The 26,099-nt window shown below is 42.1% G+C and overlaps 3 protein-coding genes across 6 annotated transcripts; 2 read left to right on the top strand and 1 right to left on the bottom strand.

The window, feature by feature from the left end:
• The first annotated feature begins 1,446 nt into the window (after positions 1 to 1,446).
• On the top strand, positions 1,447 to 7,157 carry LOC127778772 (guanosine nucleotide diphosphate dissociation inhibitor 2-like). Its single transcript, XM_052305391.1, has 13 exons — positions 1,447 to 1,666; positions 2,274 to 2,336; positions 2,532 to 2,615; positions 2,881 to 2,988; positions 3,082 to 3,254; positions 4,008 to 4,119; positions 4,479 to 4,559; positions 4,647 to 4,709; positions 5,166 to 5,267; positions 5,761 to 5,885; positions 6,009 to 6,219; positions 6,313 to 6,387; positions 6,836 to 7,157. The coding sequence occupies exons 1-13, from the start codon at positions 1,580 to 1,582 to the stop codon at positions 6,890 to 6,892; spliced, it is 1,341 nt and encodes a 446-aa protein (XP_052161351.1). The 5' UTR covers positions 1,447 to 1,579; the 3' UTR covers positions 6,893 to 7,157.
• A 2,192-nt stretch (positions 7,158 to 9,349) lies between these two features.
• LOC127779856 (phosphatidylinositol N-acetylglucosaminyltransferase subunit A) lies at positions 9,350 to 12,786 on the top strand. The gene is made up of 9 exons (XM_052306775.1): positions 9,350 to 9,775; positions 9,866 to 10,007; positions 10,306 to 10,878; positions 11,117 to 11,271; positions 11,540 to 11,630; positions 11,731 to 11,847; positions 12,014 to 12,117; positions 12,228 to 12,318; positions 12,391 to 12,786. Exons 1-9 carry the CDS (start codon positions 9,732 to 9,734, stop codon positions 12,487 to 12,489), a joined length of 1,416 nt encoding a protein of 471 aa, XP_052162735.1. The 5' UTR covers positions 9,350 to 9,731; the 3' UTR covers positions 12,490 to 12,786.
• A 467-nt stretch (positions 12,787 to 13,253) lies between these two features.
• LOC127779858 (uncharacterized) lies at positions 13,254 to 16,919 on the bottom strand. 4 transcript variants are annotated; one of them, XM_052306777.1, is made up of 10 exons: positions 16,822 to 16,919; positions 16,620 to 16,725; positions 16,418 to 16,527; positions 15,706 to 15,824; positions 15,525 to 15,622; positions 14,538 to 14,625; positions 14,332 to 14,466; positions 14,145 to 14,247; positions 13,842 to 13,954; positions 13,254 to 13,639 (listed from the first exon to the last, which is right to left on the bottom strand). In XM_052306777.1, the coding sequence occupies exons 2-10, from the start codon at positions 16,676 to 16,678 to the stop codon at positions 13,592 to 13,594; spliced, it is 873 nt and encodes a 290-aa protein (XP_052162737.1). In that variant the 5' UTR covers positions 16,679 to 16,725; positions 16,822 to 16,919; the 3' UTR covers positions 13,254 to 13,591. The 4 variants fall into 4 exon arrangements, with proteins under 4 accessions (XP_052162737.1, XP_052162736.1, XP_052162738.1 ...); XM_052306776.1 differs by having other exon boundaries at positions 16,620 to 16,722; XM_052306778.1 differs by having other exon boundaries at positions 16,620 to 16,734; positions 16,822 to 16,917.
• Positions 16,920 to 26,099: the final 9,180 nt, after the last annotated feature.

The raw sequence follows: 26,099 nt of genomic DNA, 5'->3' as shown, positions 1-26,099 counted from the left end.
TAAATACCTTCATCAATTTCAATTTGGCTGTGCTGCTGTGCATTGCTCGGCTGCCCTAGTGCCCTGCTTTGCAGTCCAGCTGCTACTGCCTGCTGCGAGCCTGCGCTGCTCCCTGCCTCCCTGTTGTCTGTCGATGCACGCAGCCACGCACCCGGCCTAAATCGGTACTCCTATCCTAATGCCTGCAGCCTGCGCCACTGCGATGCCGCGATGCACATTCACCCGCCACTACCTGCGCTGCTGCCTGTCGATGGTGCAGCTGGCTAGAGAGACTAGGTGGGCGACGGCGATGCTGCCTGCTAGTGCGACGGAATACGGATGACGAACAGCCGGGGTATCGTGGAGACGCGGAATCGCGGTGGGAAAAAGAAAGGAAAAATAAAAAAGAAAAACGGGAGACGAGGAGTTTTGAGGTGCGGTGATCGAGCGAGCCTCGCGGGTCGCGGCGCGACTCTCCTGGGTGCGTGAGGTGCGCCGTGCGCCTCCAGCTTTCCTCATGGGCCTAAGGCATAAGGCCTTCACTTGTTCGCTCATGGGCCAGGGGTGGTGCATGATCTTGAGCGAAGGGGTTCCTATGTGGTAAAAATAGAGGGGGAATTACTAAATTTGAAAATTGGGCCGGGTGTCTGTGAACCTCCTTAGACTTATTAAGCTCCGCCCCTACATTTATTGCATGTTATCTAAATAATTATGAAAAAAATTGACAAGATAAATAAATACATAATATATCACTACACAAATATGCAAGTTAAAATTCAACATCTACAAATTGTAACAAAAGTAACTAAATAAACTCAAATTAGTATATATAAATTTACAGTTAAATTTGTTGTTTTTATTATAACTTGTAGAAGTTGAATTTTAACTTGCATGTTTGTGGAGTGATATATTACATATTGACCTATTTTATCATTTTTTTGATTTTTTCTCATAAATACTCCCTCCTTTCCAAATTGATCATGATATATATTTATGCACCAAAACCAAAAATAATTTAAATCACATCAATCAAGACACCATGCACACATTCTCTCACAATGCATGTATCGATTAAAATACCATGTCAATTACATCTTAGCATATACACATTCTCCCATTGCTACATTATTTGTATTCTGATGAAATCTGTACCCGTACGATTATATGATGATCAATTTGAGAAATTTTAAATTCTATTATATGATAATCAATTTAGAAAGGAGAGAGTATTTAGCTGACATGTAATAAACTGGTGGACATCCACCAAGTAATTAGAATTGGATAGAAGAAGATAGAGGTGACACGTGGGTTTTAGGTATTTTGGTTAAACCAGTGAAACCAAAATATATGGCATCAATGGAGGGTGGAACGGCGAACGGGTCAAGCTCCATGGACACGCGTTGCGCCCGCGCGCGGCGAAGGCGAATTTTCCTCCGCAAGCTACATGGAGTGCTTGCCGCTCTCGTTTTCTTCTTCCGCGGCCTTTGGAGAGAGAGAGAGAGGCGACACCCTCCTTCCTCTCCCAACCCTTTCACCCGCCCAAACTCATCCATCCATCGATCGCCCTACCTAGCTACTCTCGATCGACCGCCCGCCCGCCATGGACGTGGAGTACGACGTGATCGTGCTCGGGACGGGGCTCAAGGAGTGCATCCTCAGCGGCCTCCTCTCCGTCGATCGCCTCAAGGTGGTCTCCTTCTCCATCTCTCTCTCTCTCTCTCTCTCTCTCTCTCTCTCCCGCCCGGATCGATCTAGCTAGGGCATCGCGTCATGGATGGAGGATTAATTTCCATTTCTAATTGCTTGATCAATCGATCCCCTCCCGTTTCTGGCTAACCAATCAAATGCCCTTTCGTCCTTTGTGATGCCATTTTTGGATTTTTTTTTTACCGGGGTAAAATTATTCGAAGAAACGACAGATCTGATTGTCAATCGCTTTGTGATCCGATTAACTTACAAGGAAAATATGGTTTGCAAACCACGTATGCAGTGGAAATGTGAAAATTGCCGTTGGATTAAAGAATGAAATTCTTTTACTTTTGGTGAGGCGAACAAATCTCAGGCATCCATTTTTTTGGATCCAACGATAGCTTTCAGTTTTTCACTATACATGTGGTTTGCACTACATATTTTCCCGATTAATAGTCACGAATTCACAAGTAATGATGTGAAACAAACCAGCATTTTTTTTATGTTTCTCTGCGAGCGATCTCGAATTTATCATTATTTTGTCAGCGAAAAAAAGTTCCCATCAGAGAATTATGAAAAATGTATCCATTTTTGTGTGTCACCAGGTGCTGCACATGGACAGGAATGACTACTACGGTGGAGACTCCACATCGCTCAACCTGAATCAGGTGACAAGGCTTCACCCTCCGTAGCCAAAATTTGCCAATGTTATCTTACCTACCTGTCTGCCAACTTCTGTTTTCCTGACATGCTAAGGGATGTTAGAAATTTCCTCATCAATATTAGTTTCAGACTTCTTTGTGTGAGGTTGGTTACCTATCAAATGAAATTATCTGATCAAGCTCATTGTTTATGCATGCAAGCTATGGAAAAGGTTCAAAGGTGAAGGTACTCCCCCGGCGCAAATTGGGGCTAGCAGAGACTACAATGTAGATATGGTTCCAAAGGTCAGGCCCGGGTCCAATTTATATTTGATTGTGGAGTTTGTGTAGTTTGTTGGGCTTAGATAGCACTGCTCTACTTTATTGTGGAGAGTGGAGGCATACACAAAAACTTATTGGAACTTAGGTTTTAAGTGTTGCACGGTTAAATATTCTTCGCATGCGCATATGCAAATATTTATAGGAAATTCTTTTTAGAATTGTGTAATGATTAATTTGACCATACTTCCTTTCTATTCACTGACATATTGTGAAATGTTATTCTGTCTAGTTTATGATGGCAAATGGTACATTGGTCCGTGTACTTATTCATACTGGTGTTACCAAGTACTTATCATTCAAAGCTGTTGATGGAAGCTATGTCTTCAATAAGGGAAAGGTTGGATTCTCATTCTAATGCGTGCATATTACTCCATAACACAATTGGCAAATCCCATATAATACAATTTTGTACATGATATTTGGATCACAGATCCACAAGGTTCCCTCTACTGATATGGAAGCTCTCAAGTCTCCGTTGATGGGATTGTTCGAGAAGCGCAGAGCAGGGAAGTTCTTCCTTTTTGTCCAAGATTACAAGGAAAATGATCCAAGTACCCACAAGGGATATGACCTTAACAAAATGACCACCAAGGAGCTTATCTCGTGAGTACCCATGTTTACTGCTGCTTTTCTACCTTTTTTTATTTTGCGAAGAATAAGTGCTTAATTTTATTTTCAGATGAAAGTAGTTGATTTGGTTTGTTTGTGAAATTTATATTTGGGTCCCACATGGTTCCTGTACTCAGTCCTATCTTCAGTGTACATTTCCAATTATAAAAATATACCACCTAAATGGTCCACGCACGAAGGAATTGTATGGTTTTATTTGTTTATATACACATATATACCTTAGAATCAACAAAAGTCTTGTAAAAAAAAGAATCAATGAGGGGCCTCAATTGCTATTTTTATATGCTCTGTTCAATAAATATGCAACATGGTACAGTACTACAGTGGTACTTCGTTTGGGAACTGTAGCCATTCAGGCCAACACATACAGATACATCAATTTAATTCCTAAATTTTCATAATGTCCATCCACATGGATCATAAATAGCTCCCCTTCATTGAAATATATAAAAACAATCATGCCAGTTGCACACCTGCACCCATTTTATCATCACAGAGCCATCCTTATACGGTACACTTCTTCAGTTCATTTATAGAGAAGCATAAGAATTAGGTGATTCATTAGCTATGAATTGACACATCAAACTTATTCATACAATCTGATTTATGTTTCATATATCTTTTCTGATATTTTGGTCTAACATACTATTTGAAGAACCTGAAGTTATAGCGCTTCTTAATGATTCAATTTATTGAGACTTCTCTGCTCCCCTGTATTTTTTCCAGAAAATATGGTTTGGATGATAATACAATAGACTTTATTGGCCATGCAGTGGCTCTTCATAAAGAGGATAACTACCTGACAGAACCTGCAATTGACACTGTAAAGCGGATGAAGGCAAGTATTGGGTCTTTCAATTTCTAAATATTAGAAAAGAAGCTCGGATCAAACTAGTCCCGACAGTCTGATGAAATTCATCACCACTAGATCACATCACACTTTGGCGTACAGATATCAAATAGAACATCAGCTGGGTTATCTGTGGACAAAACTAAAGCCATTTTAGTCACAATATATTGCTGGAAATCACAACTATGAACATGACGTGTCTCTGTCAACCAACTAAACCACTTCTTCCAACACGTTCAAAACTAGACATTTTACTGCTGTTCCTATGCTATAGTTATTATATATGGTCACTTCACTTTCACCCCCAGATATTGCCTTTTACCTAACACTTCTTTGAATTATTGCAGCTTTATGCAGAATCAGTGGGTCGTTTTCAAGGAGGATCACCATATATTTATCCCTTGTATGGCTTAGGAGAGCTGCCACAGGTCATTACTATTAAATTGTGTCATCAATTCCAGCAATCACAGAGATCATAAATGGTTGATTTTCTAACTTGTTTTTATTTGATCCAGGGTTTTGCAAGGCTTAGTGCTGTCTATGGTGGGACATACATGTTGAATAAGCCGGAGTGCAAGGTATAATTTGTGTTATTATTGTGAGTTGAGCCTTCCAAATAATTTATTTGGTGATTTGGGCATGGTGATCACAATGTGAAATGAAAATTTTAGGATTTTAAGGTGCAAAAGCAAGAAAAAAATTTTTGAGGGGGAAGGGCAGGAGATCTGCCAATTTCATTAAGGAGGATAGAAATGATACAAGTTCGCCTCTCAAAGGTTCCATAGAAGAAAAAATTAGGAATATGATGATTATTGCTTTGAAAAGGAAGAATAGATCAAGCTGTCAGAGGTCGACAAAATATATTATGTTAACATAATCCAGGCTTGGATTTCACCAGTTGTACGCATGGTAGATGCTAGTGCTAATTAATTGTGGCATGACAATTTAAAAATTGTTCTAGAATGCTGTAATGTTAAATCCATTTCAGTGGTAAATATGTGATTTTCTGATCAAACATACATGGGCATATTCAGATAGAATTTAATGATGAAGGAAAAGTTTGTGGTGTTACGTCAGAAGGGGAGACTGCAAAATGTAAGAAGGTTGTCTGTGATCCATCATACATACCTGATAAGGTAAAACACTTCTTTTTTCATACAAACAAATAGTTGCCCTCAAAGGGAGTATATCTTAGTGATTACCTTCCTAATTAGTTAATTATACTGTACTTTTCTTAAGATTATTTGAAGGAGACCTACTATGTCTGATAAATAAATTGTCCTTTATTGCATTAAATTTATTTATTACTTATTCAGAATCAAATAGAAGTATGATGTAATTTAGTGTCTCTCATGTTAGCCTCCTCAGCTCTTCTGTAAATATAAGTCATCCTAGAACATTGAAGTACTTCTGTACAGTATCTTTTTCACTTTTGTCCTATATATATAAATGATATTGTTCTCATGGATAAATGACTTATCTTTTGCATTCTGAATAACAATCAAGGGTGAGTTATTTAGTTAATTTCAGTTCCTATTCACAAGTCCAAAACAACTTATGCTTAGGATTAGAGGACATAGAAGTTTACAAAATGTTGGTACTGATAAGAATTATCTGCTGTTATATCAGGTTAGAAAAGTTGGAAAAGTTTTTCGGGCAATCGCTATCATGAGCCATCCAATCCCAAATACTGCAGATTCTCACTCTGTACAGATCATAATACCACAAAAGCAACTTGGACGCAAATCAGACATGCAAGTATTCTGTATATCACCTCTGGTTTTTATCCATTACTGGGCATTACACCTATAGATTACTCTTGGTCTACTTGTCATTTCTATTATTGTAACAAAAGAATGTTCACTGGTGCATGCCAGGTATGTTTTCTGTTGTTCCTACTCTCACAATGTTGCATCAAAAGGGAAGTTCATCGCGTTCGTGTCAGCACAAGCAGAGAGTGAAAATCCAGCGGCGGAATTGAAACCAGGGATAGACCTTCTTGGGCCAGTGGATGAACTATTTATTGATACATACGACAGATTTGAACCTACTAATGACCCATCTTCAGACAATTGTTTCATCTCAACAGTAAGTCATCGCAGAAATATCAAGTGTATGTAGGTTAGACATATGACCAAAAAACTGCATTTGAAATAAACATTTAATCGATTTGCTTTTCAGAGTTATGATGCCACAACACACTTTGAGTCTACTGTGATGGATGTTCTTTCCATCTATACGAAGATCACCGGAAAGGTACATTTGTTTTCTGTTCAACTTTTAATGGCTGCACTAGAGTACAACCCCAACCTTCTGAATTGAACCTTATCATCACTATGAGTTCAACACTGTTTGCACTTGTTCTATTCTAATCTTGTATTCCACGTGGCAACTATAATCAATCTATTCTATCGTGAGAAGGAAATGGGCTTTTCAATTCCACAGATACAGTGCTTTATAAAAAGGCAGCTAGTTGAGTAGCAACCTTGTAAGAATATCAGTATATAACTCTTAGCATCATATTCAGACTGTATCAATCAGAGTAACTTACATTCCAGGATCGCCAAGTGATAATTGAACTAATATTGCATTTTTCATGATCTTGTATCAACCTAAAAAAACGTGTGTTTAATGTTTTAAATTACCTTTGTCTCGATAGTGATTTCCTAGTTGCTTATGCTAATCGACATGCCATTTTATCCAGACGGTTGATCTCAGTGTGGATTTAAGTGCTGCGAGTGCTGCTGAAGATGATCTCTAATAGTTATTGGACTGTCCTTTGGTGCACAGAGGAAAAGATTTGTGCGTTGTTTTTCCATTCATATTAGGTTTATATATGATTTTTTTTTCTTTTATTCCAAACTATAGTGGCTGAGTTTTATTAATAATTTGATAATGCTGTATATTCTAGGTTCATAGCAATTTAGCCTGTGAGTAAACAGCTGTTTTTGTTGTTCAGTTTACTTAATTTCACCTTTAAATGTTGTGGATAGTGCTAATGAACACCGAATTGGTACCTCCAATTATTTTGAAGAATACCTTGTAAGATTTCTATAAAATATCTTTGCAAAACCGGTTTTGAGATGCAAATTGTCGCGTAAGAGCTATGAGATACGCGACCATGGCATCAATTGACCATTACTATTTGTGTCATATACATGTGCTCAACTGCTCAGGAAAATCATAATTACTCATTCCAAATTGTGAAATATTAGGAATTTAGCATGTGCGCTATTTGATTTCCAAAAAAAAAAAAAAACAATTAGGGCTTCAGCTGAATCCCCATACCCCTTGTTTCGTCCTCCTCAGTACTTACTGAGGAGCTTGATTTACAGTTCACTATCTTGCTTTTTCTCCATTCCATTTATCTACCATCAGGCTACATTTTTATTTTTGAAATTTCATATTTCCAGCATAGTTGCAATAGAGAAACTGGGGTTCAGGCGTTCAGCTGAACCCCATACGGTCATACCCCATTATTTTTTTTATTTATGGTCGACATGACTATGGTCTGTTGTAGGTCAAATGTTCCACTAAGTCCCTTCACAGTGCTAGCGTTGCTTTGTTGCGCCAGCGGGAAGATTCGTCGACACGTCAGCACCCTGCGCGTCCCAACTGAGCCGCTCGGGCCTTCGATGGGGGACGAGTTCCTCGCTCGCGCTCAAGGACGCGCGGCGAAGAAACAAGGATGCGCTAGGCAAAAATAATTTGGCCATCCGTACTGTAGAGCAGTAGAGGTCCTGCCCCAGCATCATGTCTCCATCACATCGTGCGTCAGACCATGTAGAGGAGGTCATATGCACTGTGAAGTGCATGGCTTACGGATGCTGTTGGTTTGATTTCATTGCACAAACCAGCTAGAGACACACGATGCATAGCTTGCACTGCTACTGTCCTAAGAGCACCATGCAACAAAGGTGAAACATACTGGAAACAGTAAGATGCAGATATGGTGAAGATGTGTTTCACCAAATGTGCTATAAAAAAATATCGCGCAACTTTAGAAAAACGTAAAATATCTCAAGAAGCAGTTGGTGATGAGCATCGATGTCGTCACTACATACCACATTATTGTGACTGTGCTGGTCAAATAATTTCCATTATGGTGGTTTGCAATTGTGTTGTGGTCTCCATGGAATACATCATCATCAACATGAACATGAACATAGGTCGTTAAGGTTGCATCACCAAAGGTCGTTACATCACCCTTGTTATTGAGCCTTAGTTGTGTGATTAGTCTTCACCATGGTGAATGCTACCTAGCAACATGCTCTAGTCTTATGTGACTTCTAACAAGAGAGCAATGGGAATGAAGGTGCGTTGGAGTAGCAGTAATGGGTATAGTGGTCAGGCATGCAGGATTGGAAGTTTGATTAAAATTGTAACGATGTGATGGAAAAGTTGAAAGTTTATGTGTATAGGAAAGTTTTGATGTGATGAAAAAGTAAAAAGTTGAAAGTTTGAAGAAAAGGTTGGGAACTAAACCAGGCCTTTGAGAAGAAATATCACTTCAGCGAGGAGGTAAGTGTAAACTTAAAATTTTATTCAACTCAACTAAAAAGTGTCTAATCAACTTAAATAAAAGTAAAAAAACATTTGATTAAATATAGCAAATATATTATTACATTCTGACGCGTTTAACCTATAGTTCTATCTTTATCTTACAACTTACGAGTTACATTAGGATAATTTTTAGAATAGCACTAAATCAAATATTTTTAACTTTAACTATTAATAGTGAAAACATAAAAAAGTCAATCATATAAAATTGATGCTACTAGATTTATCATTGAACAAACAATCATAATATGCAACTCTTTTTTTATTTAAAATATCTTACTTTTACATATATTATTGGTTAAAATACATCTCGAAAATCGTTTCGAAGTTTAAAAATGGTTATATTTTGGGACGGAGGGAGCACATTTCAAATTTTTACGATCATCCGTAAGATTTTCCTACTCCAAAATCATACTCCCTCCATTTCTAAATATTTGACGCCGTTGACTTTTTAAAATATTTTTGACCATTCGTCTTATTAAAAAAATTAAGTACTTATTAATTTTTTTCCTATCATTTGATTCATTGTTAAATATGTTTTCATGTATACATATAGTTTTAATATTTTTAAAAAAATTTGAATAAGATGAACGGTCAAATAGTCAAATGGAAATGGAGGGTGTACAAAATTTTAACCATCAGATTGGAAACCAACGTCCACAGCCATCCTTCTCTCCATCTCTCTCGACTCGCGACTCGCGAGCTCTCGCCGCCGCCGCCGTCGAGGCTCCAGCACCGCCGTTCTCCGCCTATCCGCCTCCATTTCTTCCCTCCCCCGTCATCTTCGTCGTCTCGGGTGTCCGGTGCCACCGCGCCGCCATCCTGCTCCATCTCCGGCGGCTCCTGCTGCCCGCCGCCTCCACCGACTACCCCCTCCTCCGCCCTCCCGATCTCCGTTCCCCGCGCCACCGCCCACCGCGGGGCCTCCGCCGCCCCGGCCGCCTCCGTCTAACCCTGGATCCCCACCACGAAACCTAACTAGTAAGCGCCGGAGCCGCCGCCGCCGCCTCCTCCGCCTGAGTTTGCCACACTCGCTGGAGATGGAGAATGTTACTGGAGAAGGAATCTCGGATCAGATAGAGAGGTTAGCGATTATTAAGATTTTGCCACCAATTTTCAGTCGAATGTTGTGTAGCAAACCGATTGATTTTCTTTCTTTTCTTTTTTTTTTCAGATTTCAAACACAGCTACAAATGGATGAGCGAGGGAGAAAGCACAGGATTTTGATGGTGTCAGATTTCTTCTTTCCAAACTTTGGCGGCGTGGAAAGCCACATCTATTATCTGTCGCAGTGTCTCCTTAAGCTTGGCCATAAGGTCCCTAATCTCCTGAATGGTCTATTTACTGCCTTGTTCTTTTCATGCATAATTTTAGGGATGCTAGATCAACTCATGAATATGTTTTTTATTCTGCCCCTGGTCACTTGTTATATGCAGTTTAAATATTGGATTTAATATCTTTCTCCTATATTGAGTTGATGCCAATAATGGTTAGAGGATTTTTGTTACATATCTTATCCAATTGTTAAATGATAGGCAGAGCCGCGCAACGGACTAAATTAGTGCTACTGATTTTGTTGCGAATGTTTAAACAACTTTTTTGTTTGATTACCAGGTGGTTGTCATGACGCATGCATATGGGAATCGTTCTGGAGTACGATATGTTACAGGTGGCTTGAAGGTTTATTATGTTCCATGGAAGCCATTCCTGATGCAGAATACATTGCCTACATTATTCTTGACATTTCCGATTGTGAGGACCATTCTTATTCGTGAGAAGATCTCTGTGGTGCATGGGCATCAGGCTTTTTCAACATTGTGCCATGAAGCACTGATGCATGCTAGGACGATGGGGTACAAAGTTGTCTTCACAGATCACTCGCTTTACGGTTTTGCTGATGCTGGAAGCATTCACATGAATAAGGTGCTGCAGTTTACTCTTGCAGATATTGATCAGGCCATATGTGTCTCTCACACAAGCAAAGAGAATACTGTCTTGAGATCAGGGATATCTCCAGAGAAGGTTTTCATGGTTCCTAATGCAGTTGATACTGCAATGTTTACTCCCTCTCCTGACCGCTTGAGCTGTGATGAAATTGTTATTGTTGTGATAAGTAGATTAGTGTATCGAAAGGGTGCAGATCTTCTTGTGGAAGTTATTCCAGAAGTATGCCGTCTTTTTCCTAAGGTGAGTCACAACCATAGCACTCTTTGGAGTCATGCATGAAATAAAAGGGTGAACTATGGGTTTGGTAGAATCATTTCGTTATATAACATATCAACATAAAGCAAAATGCATGGCTATACACAATACTTGAACTCTCCTTATATTCCATCATAACTTTCCCATCCTTTTAATGTTCACATTGTTTTGGATTTAGTAAATGGTCATATTTGATCGAGTAAGCAACTGTATGAGCTGTCAGGTTCGCTTTATTGTTGGAGGTGATGGTCCAAAACGTGTGCGAATTGAAGAAATGAGGGAGAAGTTTTCCCTTCAGGATAGAGTTGAGATGTTAGGAGCTGTACCTCATGCTCAAGTGCGATCTGTTCTGATATCTGGTCATATTTTTTTGAACAGGTAGCTATTTAATATTTTCATTGCTTTATGTTGAAACTTTTTTATCTCCTCAGTTCATTTTTTTCATCAGGGATTGTTGGTACACGTAAGACTGCTTTCTGTCTATCCCTTTAAATTAAATATCATCTTTCATTATACATAATGTTAACTAGACCCTAATATCATTACAAACATAGAAATGAACAAGTAATATGATATTTTAATGAAGGCAAAAGTCAACTATATGGATGATCCACAGTTACGCTGAAATTTAATCTTTCCATTTTAGTTCGCTTACAGAGGCCTTTTGCATTGCCATTCTGGAAGCAGCAAGTTGTGGATTGTTGACAGTAAGTACTAGAGTCGGTGGTGTTCCAGAGGTATGTGCTATATGTTTATACATTTCTCTTGTAGAGAACCCTGTACTGTAGTTAATTAGGAAAATTGGAGTTACTGTCCAATAACTTTTTCCTTTTTCAGGTTTTACCAGATGATATGGTAGTACTTGCAGAACCAGCTCCTGAAGATATGGTACGAGCTGTCAGGAAAGCTATCGATATGCTTCCTGGCATAGATCCCCAAGTTATGCATCTTCGAGTAAGTCTCAACTCTTGCATGTTGCATGAACTTGCTGTGCATCTGCAGTTTACTGTTTCAGCTATGGACTCTGCATTACATTTCCTTTTTTTTTCTTTAGTTTTTAGTGGAAAAGTGATATGCAAGTTCATTTGTATTGATTCAGTTGTTTCTAATATGCATCTAGATGAAAAAGCTTTATAGTTGGGATGATGTGGCGAAAAGAACAGAGATTGTATATGATCGTGCAATGCAGTCACCTCAAACAGATTTGCTAGAACGTCTTCCGCGGTGAGTATATTGCTTTGAAAGCATTAATTTATTTTTATTTACAATTTTTATGCACTGGGGCATCAAATATATAGGGATGCAGTCCATCTGATGTTTGTACAATGGTGTAGATACCTCAGATGTGGAGCTTGGGCAGGCAAACTGTTTTGTCTTGTTATGATCATCAACTACCTACTATGGTGCCTCCTAGAATATCTGCAGGTGAATTTCTGCCCATACTTTTATCATCTTCTGGAGATCTGGAGGAAATCTAACTAGTTCTTTTCCCCTCAGCCCACTGAACTTATTGAAGAGGTCCCAGATATCAGGCCAGTGCATGCTCGTTTAGAGTCAGTGGATGATACATGTGAAACTCAAGGAAAAGGAACTTAGAATTTGTCATTTTCGAATCATTGACCAGCACCCTTTCCAGGTCTGTAGAATTTACCTTTTCTTTTTAATTTTACTTGACCTGAAGCCCAGGAAACATTTTCGACAGTAGAGTGCCCATGACCTAGTCACCCCACATTTGGGGAAATCCTTTGACATGCTTTTGAAAGATCAGTGGTAACACCACTATTTTGTTATGTAAGTGGATGATCCATGCTCTTGAAAACTATGCTGTTAACGATCAATCGACAACATCCTTTGGATTTGGAATACATGTACTAATATTTGTTCTTTGTATGACGCCAAAAGCACCAGAAAAACAATTTGGAGCGACCACAAAAAACTTATCGTTAAGAAAGTCCCATTTTGTAGACACTATACATAATGTCATTAGGAAAAAAATCTCCAGCTTTGATAAAGGCTGATTGTCTAAGCACCCAATTCCATGATAATCAAGATTGTACTAACTTCAATGATCCTTCCCTACGCCTGCCAATTCGAAGGGAAACGAACCAAACAGGGTGTTCAAAGGCAGACAAATGACCGCTTGGAAGTGAATAATTCCTCAGTCTATATGCCCCAGTTAGAACGGAAGATTTCAATTCCAGCGAAAACCATCCAATGATCATTTTAAACCAGAGTGTTTGATCAAATGTTGCTGCAAAACATTAAGAAAATTACTGCTTTTGGTGGACGTATCGGTTACAAGCAGATTGTTTGTGACGTTGGAATTGTTAAGATCTGTGTAACGCAAAACACTGGTTGCATAAGAGCCAAATTGGATGGATTATCCGTCGATGGATAAGTTGATACAAACAGCCAGACCAACCCAAAGCAACTGCCTCAGGTCAGCCCAACTGGGTCAGTCTCATAGAGCCCACTTGGGTCTGAACATTTTCCTGTGAAGTGCTTGCTGCAAAATAATGTTACACTTATCTCGCAACTTGAAGGCTAAACCTAATAGTTTGCCAACATATAAATATAATGCTCTATGCCATAACACACCTTGATTTCTCAGCAACTAAGTCTAAGTCAATCTCAGGTACAACCAAAACTGACAGCACAGCACCCTATGGCATGCAATCGAAGCCAGTGCTCGCACAACTCACATTCGCGTCCTTCGTCTGGTACCCATGTCATCATCTCGTTCCACCTGTTCCATACAGAAAAAGGAGTGTAAATATAGCACGTAGTATGCCCACTTTTCACTAGCAATTAGTTTTAACATAATGGAATAACAAAATCTCAAGGGCTGATGCTAAAATCAATAGTAGAGGCAGGTCTAACACAGGCGACCAAATGTATAATGTCCTCAAGAAACAGTATTGAGATTGTGGTGGTTGCTAGCTCTTTACCTCAGTGATAAGCTTCTTGGATTTTTTCCCTATATTTGATCTCAAATCAGAACCTCGCCCTTTTGGTTTCTTTGCTACCGGTTCATCCGAAAGATCATCTTCATCCGTCTCACCTGCAATCATTTTAGATTCTTTTTCTTAATGAAGGTCAAATTGGAAATGACAGGCTATTAACCATTTTATCTGGTAAAAATCCAACAGATGTAACACATTAGCTTGCCAAAGCATATCAAAATTTCCTTCACATCATCACAGTACTCTGAAATGTGTTGAAGTTAAATCGAAAAAAAGGGAAGTAATTACCATCATTATCATCATCATCTTCATCATCAGGAAGGCCTCCAAAATCTTCAATGTCTTCCATGTCATCCATCTCATCATCACCTTCAACATACTCCACCTCCTCCTGTGTTAACAAGTGAATCCACGATAAATGGATTAGTTCATGCAAGGTGAGATGAGCAAGTCTGCACTCAGTAACAATGCTTACTTCTTCCTCTTCCTCAGCAGGAGCTACATCATCTTTTTCCATTTCAAGAATAGTGTCAAATTCTTTGAAGGGATAGTTATAGATATCACCATAGACACCTTTCTTCAACCGTTCCTTCAATTCACTTTCAATATTCTGCATGACAACAGGTACATGTTCAATAAGGCAAACCATCAAAGGGCGTGGATAGTATCAGAAATAATAACCTTTTCCAACTGAGCGGCCTTTTCAGCTTTATCCATTCTTCTGAGATGGCGCTGAGTCTCCTTCCTGGGCATTGTCATCACCTTCTCTCTGATAAGGGGAGAGGAATATGATTAATCTTTCCATTGCATCAGAGAGAACAGCAGAAAGTTCACGAAAAGAGTATACAGCAACAAATAAATCAGATTATAATGAAACTATTACACTAAATTATACCACCAAAGTATAAACTTGCGAGCTATCGCTACCGTTATTATTTTTTCCATTAGTTTTAAAAAGTTCTGCAACAATGTGAACACAGTGCATCTAATGCAATCTTAAGACTAACAAGTCAACAAAATGTGAACTTCAAAACCTGTAATTGAATATAGCCAAACACTGAGCCAGTTCTTATTCTTAAATCATATTACACAATTTGGCACTGACAGTAGCGCTGGTTGTGGCAGTATGAAATACATAGAATGCCTATAAGACAATCAACCAAAACCATCCCCCCACCGCCGTCTAAAAGCAAACCTATAAATCAATAGTGATCAATCTACAGAAATCTTTTACTTTATACTACTATGTTTCTTTTTTAATGACACCCTACAATCCGTGTCTTCAACCTTTCAAAAGTTTTACTGCTAATATATTTGGAACTATTGAAAATCACATAATTAAATTTGTAATTAGGAATACTTTCATAATATTATAATTTAATAATTATACTTAATGCAAAAGTATAAAAATAAATGGTCAAAGTCACATCTTGAAGAGAGAAAAGTAAAACAAAAAACAACTAAAAAGGAACAGATGTCCTTTGCAACCAAAAACATGCTAAACAGGTAAGTACTTCAGCAACCATCTTCCCACATGGCATGTATCTCACAACAGTTGTCCCAGATTTAAGTTTTTCAACCTGATGAGTTCAGCACTCTAATAGAATATTATCGTGTTCAGCTTAAGATCATAATGAAAACAATATGGAAATAAACCGAACAGCCTACCTCACTTTCAGTTGAAGCTTCCTCATTCTTATTCGATACTGAGTCATTTTTGTCAGGCGCTGCTTAATTTTGTGCACAAGTAACTTGGGCCAAAATTCCTACATAATGAAAGAAAGACAAGCTATGAGACTTAAAATAAAAGTTTACATCCAGATGGAATGACAAAGCTCGAAGAGCATACAAGATGCTTATTGATGACTTCCATTGCTTTCTCATAATTTCTGGGTAGTTTGACCCTCTCCCATAATTTGTTCGGAAGATGGGCTCTTTCAGCTGTTTTCATGTATAGGTAGAAAATACCTGCAAGGCCAGAAAAAAATAGAGAAATGAAACAGAATGTAACAAAAAAATATTAAGATGGTATACATAAGTTGGGAAAGAACCAGGAGCAAAACAATATGCTTAACAAGTATGCTTAGACTGCAATCTGTTTCCTTGGACGAAAGGATTCTGAAGCCCTCATGTTTCATCCAGAGAGCACTACATAATACAGCAATTCACTCATAAAAATGTAACTTTCTGCAGTACCTGAGTTCTTCACTTTAAAATTAACTAATGAAATAAGCTTCCATGGTAGACCACATTATCTTAAAACAGTCATTGGTTGTGTTTTAACTGAGGGTTTATCCCATCAATAGACTCACAATATCATCTTGATGGCAATTAATAATAACGATCACAGCCACGACTAAATAATCTCCCTCGAATAAAGACCAATCGTCTCCCAATAACAACTGTAAATGTAACCCAATGTTTCCAATAGCAACTGTAAACATAACCCAATGCTTCCTAAAGCTATTGCCACAAAGGGCGACACAGTGCATCATCGAAACGGTTGAGCTAAAAAGATATTTCGCCCCGAAAAATGGAGGAAAGTGCGGGGTAGTACTCACCGTCATGGTCCCGGATGGTGGCGTAGCGGCTGTTGGCGAGAGGGCATGAACTCCGGTTGCATATGCCGGTTGCGTTGTACGGGTTCCGGCAGAATATCCCCGTCGTGATCCTGCCGCAAAACCAAAACCATTTATCGTCAGAAATCAAAGAACACCACCACAGCGACGAGAGGAAGGAGATGATTGCTGCTCGCATATATACTTGGCCATGAAGCTGCAGTGGTTGTGCCGGATGCAGTGCCATATCACGTCGTCGCTCATCTTGGCCGCCGCCGCCGCCGCGCGCTCCTCTCCTTCCTAAGATGCTGCTATTGGTACTAGAGGCTGGTTAGGCGAGAGAGAAAAGCTTCCAGATCTACAAGGGAGGAGTGATCAAGAGGATGGGCGTGGGTACGGGTGGTCACCTCACCGGCGGCTGGCGGCGCGGCGCGGGATGGAGTGGGAAGGCGGCGCGGCGCGGCGGGCGAACGAGACGGGGAGTCGAGGGCGCGGCCGAGGAGAAGGGGTCAAGACATCATCGGCTAGGGCAAATTAATACTGAGACAGGTAATGGGCTTTGGCCCACTCAAGGCCCATTTATTTTTAGAGCGGCCCAAATCCAACACTAGACCACTATATGAAGGAATAAGTCCACTTTGACTCCCTTAAAAGTGATCGGAATCTAATATTTGATTCTGGACCACAAAACCAGATATCTTGACCCCTAAACTGTTAAAACCGATAAATTGGCTCTCTCGGCGTCTACGTGGAAGTGTTTTTACCTAGGTTGCCGTTGACGTGGCGCTTAGGTAGCATTAGAATAAAAAACATTCGTGTGGGACCCGTTCATCATTCATAGATAAGAAAATTTTGTGGGGCCCACATGTCAATCTATCCCTTCTTCCCTTCCACCTCCTTTCCACTCTCTTTCTTATCTCTCTCTCTCTCTTCCTTCGGCGAGTGGGGCCAGGGGCAGCGCGGCAACAACTGGCGAGGGCCAGAGTGGTGGTAGCGGGCGGGAGGGCAGTGGCTCTAGGGCACATGACTGCATCCTCATCAGCGGCAGGAGAGCAGAGGGAGAGATGAGGAAGAGCCGAAGAGGCAGGAGAGGGGATGCGCGCCGCGGTGGAGCTCACCGTGAGCTCGAGGCCACCCCGGCGACCCTGTCTTCTCTGAGCTCAGCCAAGGGGATGGGATCCATCCATGAGCAGAGGCGGGAAGAAGGAGAGGGGTTGCGTGGTGCTGCTATGGTTGCCGGTCGTCGCTCGGAGAAGGGGTGCTTGACGAAGAGAGGAGCTCGAGAAGGAGTAAGGCGACTAGCTGTCGCTCGAGAAGGAGGTGTTGCCGCCGAGCTCCACATTTCTCTTAGGTGGTCGACGCCGAGTTCGCTCTCGAGCCTCCATCTCTCCCAGGAGGTCGACACTGCCTCACGCTTGCGAGAGCTCCATCAGGATGACGACAACGACAAAGAGTAGACGCCAGCGGGCCATGCTTGGTGAAGTGAGTCGCGTTGCTTCCCGAGCTTCGCACCACCCGCCACTGCCTGTCGTGGAGCTCCACTTCCTCTGGTCTCCGTCCTGGATGTGAGCCACCGATGCCGGGGTCAAGGGGAAGAGATGGAGAGGTGGAGAGAGAGAGACGGCGGCGGGACAGAGCTCTAGGCCAGCGGCGTCGGCAGTGACGGGGACGGCTCTCTCTCTCTCTCTTTCTCACCTTCTCCCTGGTCTCCTTTTCTTCTTCACGGGGGACTACGAGGGAGCGCAGGACGGCGACTAGAGGTGGACGGCGATGGCAGCAAGATAGAGCTCGGCGAGGGAACTCTAGTGGACGCCATCGGGGCAGTCACCGCCGGCGCCTATACCCTTGCTGCGTTGATCTCGTCGGGGACGTCCGAGTGGGAAGAAGATGAGAGAGATGGGTGAAAGGATAGACTGACATGTGGGCCCCACTTGTCTGTGGGTCCCACAATTATTTTTTTATGAATGACAAATGGGTCCTACATATTTTTTTAATTCTAATGTCACATAAGCGTCACGTTAATGCTACGTGGGACAAAGACCAAGTCAACACCACCACGTAACGTGCCATGTCAGCGAAACCCCCTCGAAAAACATCGAGGGAGTCAAATTGCACTGGTTTTAACAGTTTACGGGTCAAGATATCTGGTTTTACGATTGAGGGTTACGGATTAGATTCGGGTTACTTTTTAAGGGAGTCAAAGTAGACTTATTCCCTATATGAACCCAGGATAGTCTTGCCTGCCACTTAAGCATCTCACTCAACCCTAATCCAACCCTGGCCCATTTTTAACTCTTCGGCTGGCCTCCCAGTAAATTAATTTATGGATAGCCCTACTGTGGGGCCTTTAGAGCATCTGTAATATGGGTTTTATAAGAGGTACAAAGAGATTTTTTTTTATGAAACTGGTACAATACATTGTGTAGCATGGGATTCAGAAAAAAAAAGTAGGAACAGCCGCTGCTTCCCCTTGAGACCGGATGCTTCAAATTAGATAATACTTCCTCCGTTTTATATTATAAGACTTTCTAGCATTGCCCACATTCATATATATGTCTGTTTTATAACCTAAAATGGAATGGAGGTAGTACTTCTTTTCATTGTTTGCATTATGGAATAAAGCAATGAGTGGTCAGAAGAGGCCTGGTTGCTATTTTTCTTTCAGTTCAGTACACTCGTGGATCTAACTCTACATTAGTGATGCTCTTAGCCCTATCGGATGACCATTTTTGCGCATAGTTCTGTACAACAACTTTTAAATTCATATTCCAACTTTGTAATATACCCTATATCTATCCTATAGTTCAGCAAATAGTTTCATTCACTCATCTCTCATTCTTTCATTCATCACTCAGCAGTTCAGATTATCTCATCTCAATCTAACGTCTGGAATTGCTCCTCATCCAAGCGCTCGCCCTCCCTCTTTCTCCGAAACTCCCCTCCCCCACGATTCCGCGATCTCGCGATTCTCAAGAAAAAAAAACATTCGTCAACCTCCCATCTTCCGCGGCCACGCCATCGCCAGGCCGCCCGCGGCGATCTGCTCCGTGGTGATTCCCTCGCGATTCCCAACCCTAACTGCCGTTGCTTCGCAGGTCACTGTCGCTCGCCTCACAAGTCACAGTCGCGCCGCCACCACCCTGTCCCTGTCGGCCGTCGACCGCCATCGTCACCAGATCGAGGGGATGGCACGCTCACCGCCATCACCGCTGCCACCGTGCCACGCCATCGCGCCGCTGATCCCACCCTCCAAGATTGTCGTCGAGTGGGCTGCTCTCTCCCCTGCTGCCACAAACGCTGTCGCTACTCATTTGTCGAAGCCTTAGTGGATCCCGTGTAACTTCCTCTTATCAACTCCTCGGGACCTCGCTTCACTTGCTCGCACACTCTTATGACCTCGATTGCCGGCGAGCATCGATCTGACAGAAAACAGAGTAGTTGGGAGGAAAAAGAAATAGAGCAAGAGAGAGAGAGAGAGAGAGAAACAGAGGACGGGTAGTATTTTTCTTTCTCTTTTTCGATAGATGTCACATGCCTACAGGCTGGCGATTTATACACCACACACCTGACTCAACAACCCCTGGCCCCACAAGCCAGTGTCACAAATCAGTACATAAACTCAACACGCTATAGCCACTCGAAAATGTCTTTTCACAGTACGTCTTAAATTCGGCGCACCTCCTTCTGCCCTTGCCTGTAACTCATTCGGCACAGGCATAACAGTTTCCCCTGGAATTGGAGCTTGTCCCCAAGCGACAGCATTCGGAAATCTTGTGCGAACGACATCAGCATCCTCCCAGGTGGCCAAAGCAGCAGGAAGAGAACCCCAACGCACCAAGAACTGGACCACAGCGGCATTGCCATTCTTCACCATTCACCGATCCAAAACTTTAGAAGGAACCAAATCAGCAACATCCAGTTGAGCAGCCATGGGCAACTGAGAGAACACCGGTTTGTTGTCAGGAACAAATTGCTTTAACTGAAACACATGAAACACCGGATGAATGAGACTATCATAAGGTAAATTCAGTTTGTAAGCCACCGAGCCAATTGCTTGCAAGATTTCAAAGGGCCCAAAATACTTGAATACCAATTTAGGAAAGGGACGTGATACCACTTAGCACTGAGCATATGGCTATAATTTCAAGAGTACCAAATCCCCAACTTGAAAAGAACGAGCAGTGCGCTTGGCGTCTGCTAGCTATTTCATGTGGTTCTGAGCGCGAGCCAAATGATGTTGCAACATAGATGAAAACAAGGCACATCCTTGCAATAGAGCAGCAGCACCAGCGTCACAATCTTCGTCAGGCTCAGGTACTGAAGGCAAAAGACCATAAGTGGGATCACTGCCATATAAAGCCTTGTGGGGAGAGCATTTCAATGCTGAATGAGAACTAGTATTGTACCAATACTGAGCCAAGGAAAGCCAGGAACTCCATTTAGTTGGGGTTGAAGCCACAGCACAACGTAGGTACATTTCCAAGCACTGGTTTACCCACTCTGTCTGTCCATCTGACTGGGGATGATATGCAATTGTCAGATTCAAAGGAATGCCAAATCTCTTGAACAAATGCCGCCAAAAATGACTAGTGATGATTTTGTCACGATCAGGCACAATAGATTTGGGCATGCCATATAAATAAGCTACTCGATTCAGATAACTTTCAGCCACTTGCAGTGCAGAAAATGGGTGTTTCAATGGCAAAAAATGTGCATACTTAGTAAATCAATCCACCACGACCAAAATGACATCACTGCCTTTAGACACAAGAAGACCCTCAATAAAATCCATAGAGATATCCTGCCAAACCCTTGAAGGAATTGGTAACGGTTGTAATAACCCAGGATAAGAGCAATGTTCATGTTTGGCCTTCTGACAAACAGTGCACTGCTGAACAAATTCTTCCACTGACTGCTTCAGACCCCTCCAAACAAATAATTTCTTTACTCTCTGATATGTGGCCTGAATGCCAGAATGGCCCCCAATAGCTGAGTCATGGAAGGCAAAAATGATCTTAGTGTGCAAAGCAGAATTAGTGCCCAGCCAAATCCTGCCCTTCTTCTTGATCAAACCATTAGACAAGGAATAACCTTGAGTATTAGGAGAGACAACAGCTAATTCAGTAAGCAAGGACTGAGCCTGGGGATCCACCACATAGGAGTTAACCACTTCCTGCACCCACACAGGCTGAGCTACTAAAATAGCATGTAAAGAGAAAAAATAGCCCACACGAGAAAGAGCATCAGCAGTCGGTTTTCAGACCCCTTTTTTACTGAAATTGATATTGCAGACCAATCAACTTGGTCATAGCCTTCCTTTGCAATTCAGAACCCAAAATCTGATCATCCAAATGGCACAAGGACCGATGGTCAGTTTTGATAACAAAGGGGCCCCTCAACAAATAAGGTCTCCATTTATCCACAGCCATCATGATAGCCAAGAACTCCATCTCATAAATAGATAATTTCTGATTATTAACTCCCAATGCTTTACTGTAAAAAGCCACTGGTTGGCCCTCCTGACAGAAAACGCCTGAAGAGCATGCATCAGTTTAAATAGTGAAGGGCTTGGTAAAATCAGGCAGCAAAAGAACTGGAGCAGTGGTCATAGCATGCTTCAGGTCATCAAATGCTTATCAAATGCTTGCTGAGTCTTATCTGACCACACAAACTTGGTATTCTTCTTTAGTAAGGTTGTCAGAGGTTTTGCCAGGATGCCATAATGCTTAATAAATTTGCAATAATAACCAGTGAGGCCTAAAAACCCCTGAGCTCAGTGAGGTTAGTTGGCACAGGCCACTACAACATTACTCTAATATTTTCAGAGTCAGTTGCAACACCAGCAGCTGAGATAATGTGTCCCAAAACTCCAACTGTGGGGCTGCAAAAGAACACTTAGACAACTTGGCACAAAGTTGATGTTGTTGCAGTAACTGTAAAACACAACGGAGGTGATGAAGGTGATCAGCCCAAGACTTGCTATACACCAGTATATCATCCATGAAAACCAATACAAATTTACGCAGAAATGGGCAAAAAATGGAGTTCATAAGACATTGAAAGGTGGCTAGGGCATTGGTGAGACCAAAGGGCATCACACGAAATTGAAAATGTCCATTACAATAGTGCCACGAATTTACAATAGTGCCACGGATTACACCCTCCATTAACTGCGAAGCTACAACAGTGCCACGAATTCCTTTTCCATATTTACCCTTTTACTACACCTACTACACTTGTTACCACCTGTAGTAGAAATTGATCTCCTCCGTACGATCTCATCTCATGGACTGCCAACATCCACCCAAAGGTACTCTAAAAAAATCCTATTTCAAAGTGTAAATGTCACGCCCGGAATTTCTATCCAAAATTCCAAACGCTTACATGTGTGTGAACCCTCGTCCAGGAATCAGCCGAGGCACACAATAACAAATTGATAATAGAGTACAATTATTACTCAAATTAATAAGCGAATAAAATGTCATTACAGAGGTAGATAGTTCCTCTCAATCAATAAAGATCTAAACAGCGGAAAATAAGGTAAACGGCGCAGACGACTCCACTCCACAGGCATCTTGACCAGGGCTACACCTAATCCTCCACACCATCAGCATCACTGTAGGACTCCTCCTCTGATGAATGATTGCAAGGTGAGTATATGACATACTCAGCAAGCCACGCAGCAATTATGCAAGTGCACAGGATAACAAAGGATGGCATAGTAGGGTTTCATTTGCATAAACCGCATTTAATAAACATTTCAGAATTTAATAAAACAGTTAAGTAATAATTAAACAATATTAATCCAACGCTATACAACATACCCTGTTGCATAGGCCCAACCATTCTGAACAACCAATCCCGGCTGCACAGTTCTATCTCCAAACCAGGAATATACCATTCCAAACCAGGAGCTAATCAAATTATTACCAGTTATAACATCTTTTATTATGGTGAGAAGTGTGAAACTAATCACGAAAGACATCGTTTGACCCGCCCATAACCGCGGGCACGGCTATTTGAATAGTTCTACTCTGATCAAAGGTGTACCACTGTACCCACAAGACACAGCCCCACGACATGTCACCATGCGTCTTGATACCACCACGGTATCTCGGAAAGGAGCTGTGACAGTACCCCTCGCACAACACAATCCACCACAGCGCACCGTTCCTGGATCATAATCACCCCCTTATAAACAAGGCATGGACTCCCCAGCGACCCCCGTGGGCTTATCTCCGCCACTTCTCAGTCTGGTGCCCCGCAATGAACCATGTTATAAAAAAGTTATAATAACCCAAGGTATCAAGGAATAAAGTAATCAAGAACAAAAGGGCTATAACAAACAATAGGTTAATTCCACCCAATGACATTCGAAAATAAATGCAATAGTTGAATAGAAACAATAGCTTTAAACGGGATCAACATGCTCAAAGGGTTGTTTGGGATCTGCGTGACTTGCCTTGCTGGCCTTGGAACTCTTCAAATTCTTCTCCTGCGAAAACGAACTCTCCGGAAACGTCGGAATCTAAACAGAAAAGAGCAAAAACACCAAAACAGCACATAAACAAGCATGAACAGTACATGTGGATATTTTTAACATGTAGATCTCAATTTTAGAAAAATTTAGAGACTTGAACCAACTAAATCCGAGCTAAGATGAATTAGTTATGAATTTTTAAAGATTAAATCGGATTAAAACACTTATATGGATTTTAATTGAATTATGACGCAATAATGAATTTTTTTTGAAAAGGAAAAAGGAATTATTGCGTCAGTGGCTAGGGTTCGCGGAGGACCGGGTGCAAGATGGCGGTTCACGAGATTGGACGGCCGAGATCCATCCATCCAAAACGGACGGCCAAGATCCATCGGTCCACGACCGGGCCACGGGGAACGACGACGATGATGTCAGCGGTGACGTCACCACCGGCGGCGGCTCGGGCGTGCATGCTCGTCGGCGAACGACGGCGCGGCGGCGCGAACGGAGAGCACCTACGGGTAGCGGACGGCACGGCAAACTCACCGGTGACCGAAACGGCGGCGGAAGATCAACGGACGGCGACGACGACGAGGAAGAAGTGGCGGCGACCTTCGGCTTGACAACGACGGCGGTGCTCCGGTGGTCTACAGCAATGACGGAGGGGCGGACGAGGACGGCGACGCGACGGCGATCACGACGGCGGCCTTCCCGAGCGACGACGACGACTGCAGCGACGGCGACGCACGGCTGGAGCGGCGGCGACGACGGCGGCGCGAGGTCTCACGGGGCTAGGGCGCTACGGACGACGAGAGACAAAGGCAAGGGTGGTGACGGGTAGCGGCAGGCTTGGGGGTCCATTTATAGGGGTTGGAAGGCGGCGGCGAAGGCCCACGGCGACCGGCGACGCGATGGAAAGATTAGGGTTCGGGAGAGAGAGACGAATCCAATTCGAGATCGAATCCGTGAATTTCCAAAGCGATTTAGACGATGTTTCCATAAGAGAAAAGATAGAGGGGATCCCAGGGATCCTTTCCCCTCAATCAATTTCACCGGAAACGGAAAGGGGCGGCCGGATTTGGAATGGCGGCGGCGGCGCGGCGCGGCTAGGGTTTCGTCGGGAGGAAGACGACGATCCTGACAGGCGGGCCCCACCTGTCAGCGGCAGCGAGCGCGCGCGCGGGCGGCTCGGCTTGACTTGGGCCGACTTGGGCCGAGGAGGAGAGAGAGAGGGTTTTGGGCCGACTTTCGGCCCAAAGCCAAAAGAGACTTTTAAAACCTTTTTCAATTTAAATTATTCATTAAATGCAATTCCATTTATTAAAAAAAATACTTCCTTAGCTCAAATTAATCCCAGAAAAACCTAGGAATTATAGAATTAAGCAAAGTATTTTATGAAATTTTATCTGGCCCCATTTTATATTGGAATTTATTAATTAAAACTAGATCTTCTCTTCTAGGCTTTTAAAATAAATTCTAATAATTCCAATTTAGACAACAATTTATATATTTGGGATTTTTAGGGTGTGACAAACCTACCCCCCTTAAACAGAATCTCGTCCTCGAGATTCGGAAGAACTGGCGAACAGATGCGGATGAGCGGACTTCAATTCATCTTCTCGTTCCCCAGTTGATTCTTCTTCCGAGTGATTACTCCACTGAACTTTACAAAAACGGGTGACTCGATTTCTGGTTCTTCTCTCATCTGTTTCCAAGATACGGATTGGTTTCTCAACATAGGTCAGATCCTTTTGGACTTCTATCTGTTCAAGATTAGCTTCTTCGGTAGGTACCCTTAAACACTTTTTCAATTGCGACACATGGAACACATTATGGACTCCTGCCAAAGATTGAGGTAACTCCAACTGATAAGCAACCTCTCCTCTTCTACTGACAATCTTGTAAGGTCCCACAAAACACGGTGCCAATTTTCCTTTGGTGTGGAAGCGATGAACCCCTCGAAGAGGCGTGACACGAAGGTACACATAATCTCCTTCGTCAAAACTCAAATCTCTGCGGCGATTGTCGGCATAACTCTTATGACGAGACTGAGCCACACGCAATCTTTCTTGAATGATTTTCACCTTTTCTTCTGCTTCCCTCAGGATATCAGTCCCAAAAAGCTGACGTTCTCCCGTTTGATCCCACAAAAGCGGAGTGCGGCACTTCCGACCATACAGTGCTTCGTAAGGAGCCATTTGGAGA

This window comes from Oryza glaberrima, chromosome 7, assembly GCF_000147395.1.
Source record: "Oryza glaberrima chromosome 7, OglaRS2, whole genome shotgun sequence".
Taxonomy (NCBI): domain Eukaryota; kingdom Viridiplantae; phylum Streptophyta; class Magnoliopsida; order Poales; family Poaceae; genus Oryza; species Oryza glaberrima.
The sequence above is the reverse complement of the archived record's forward strand: the minus strand, read 5'-3'. Positions and strand labels throughout refer to the sequence as shown.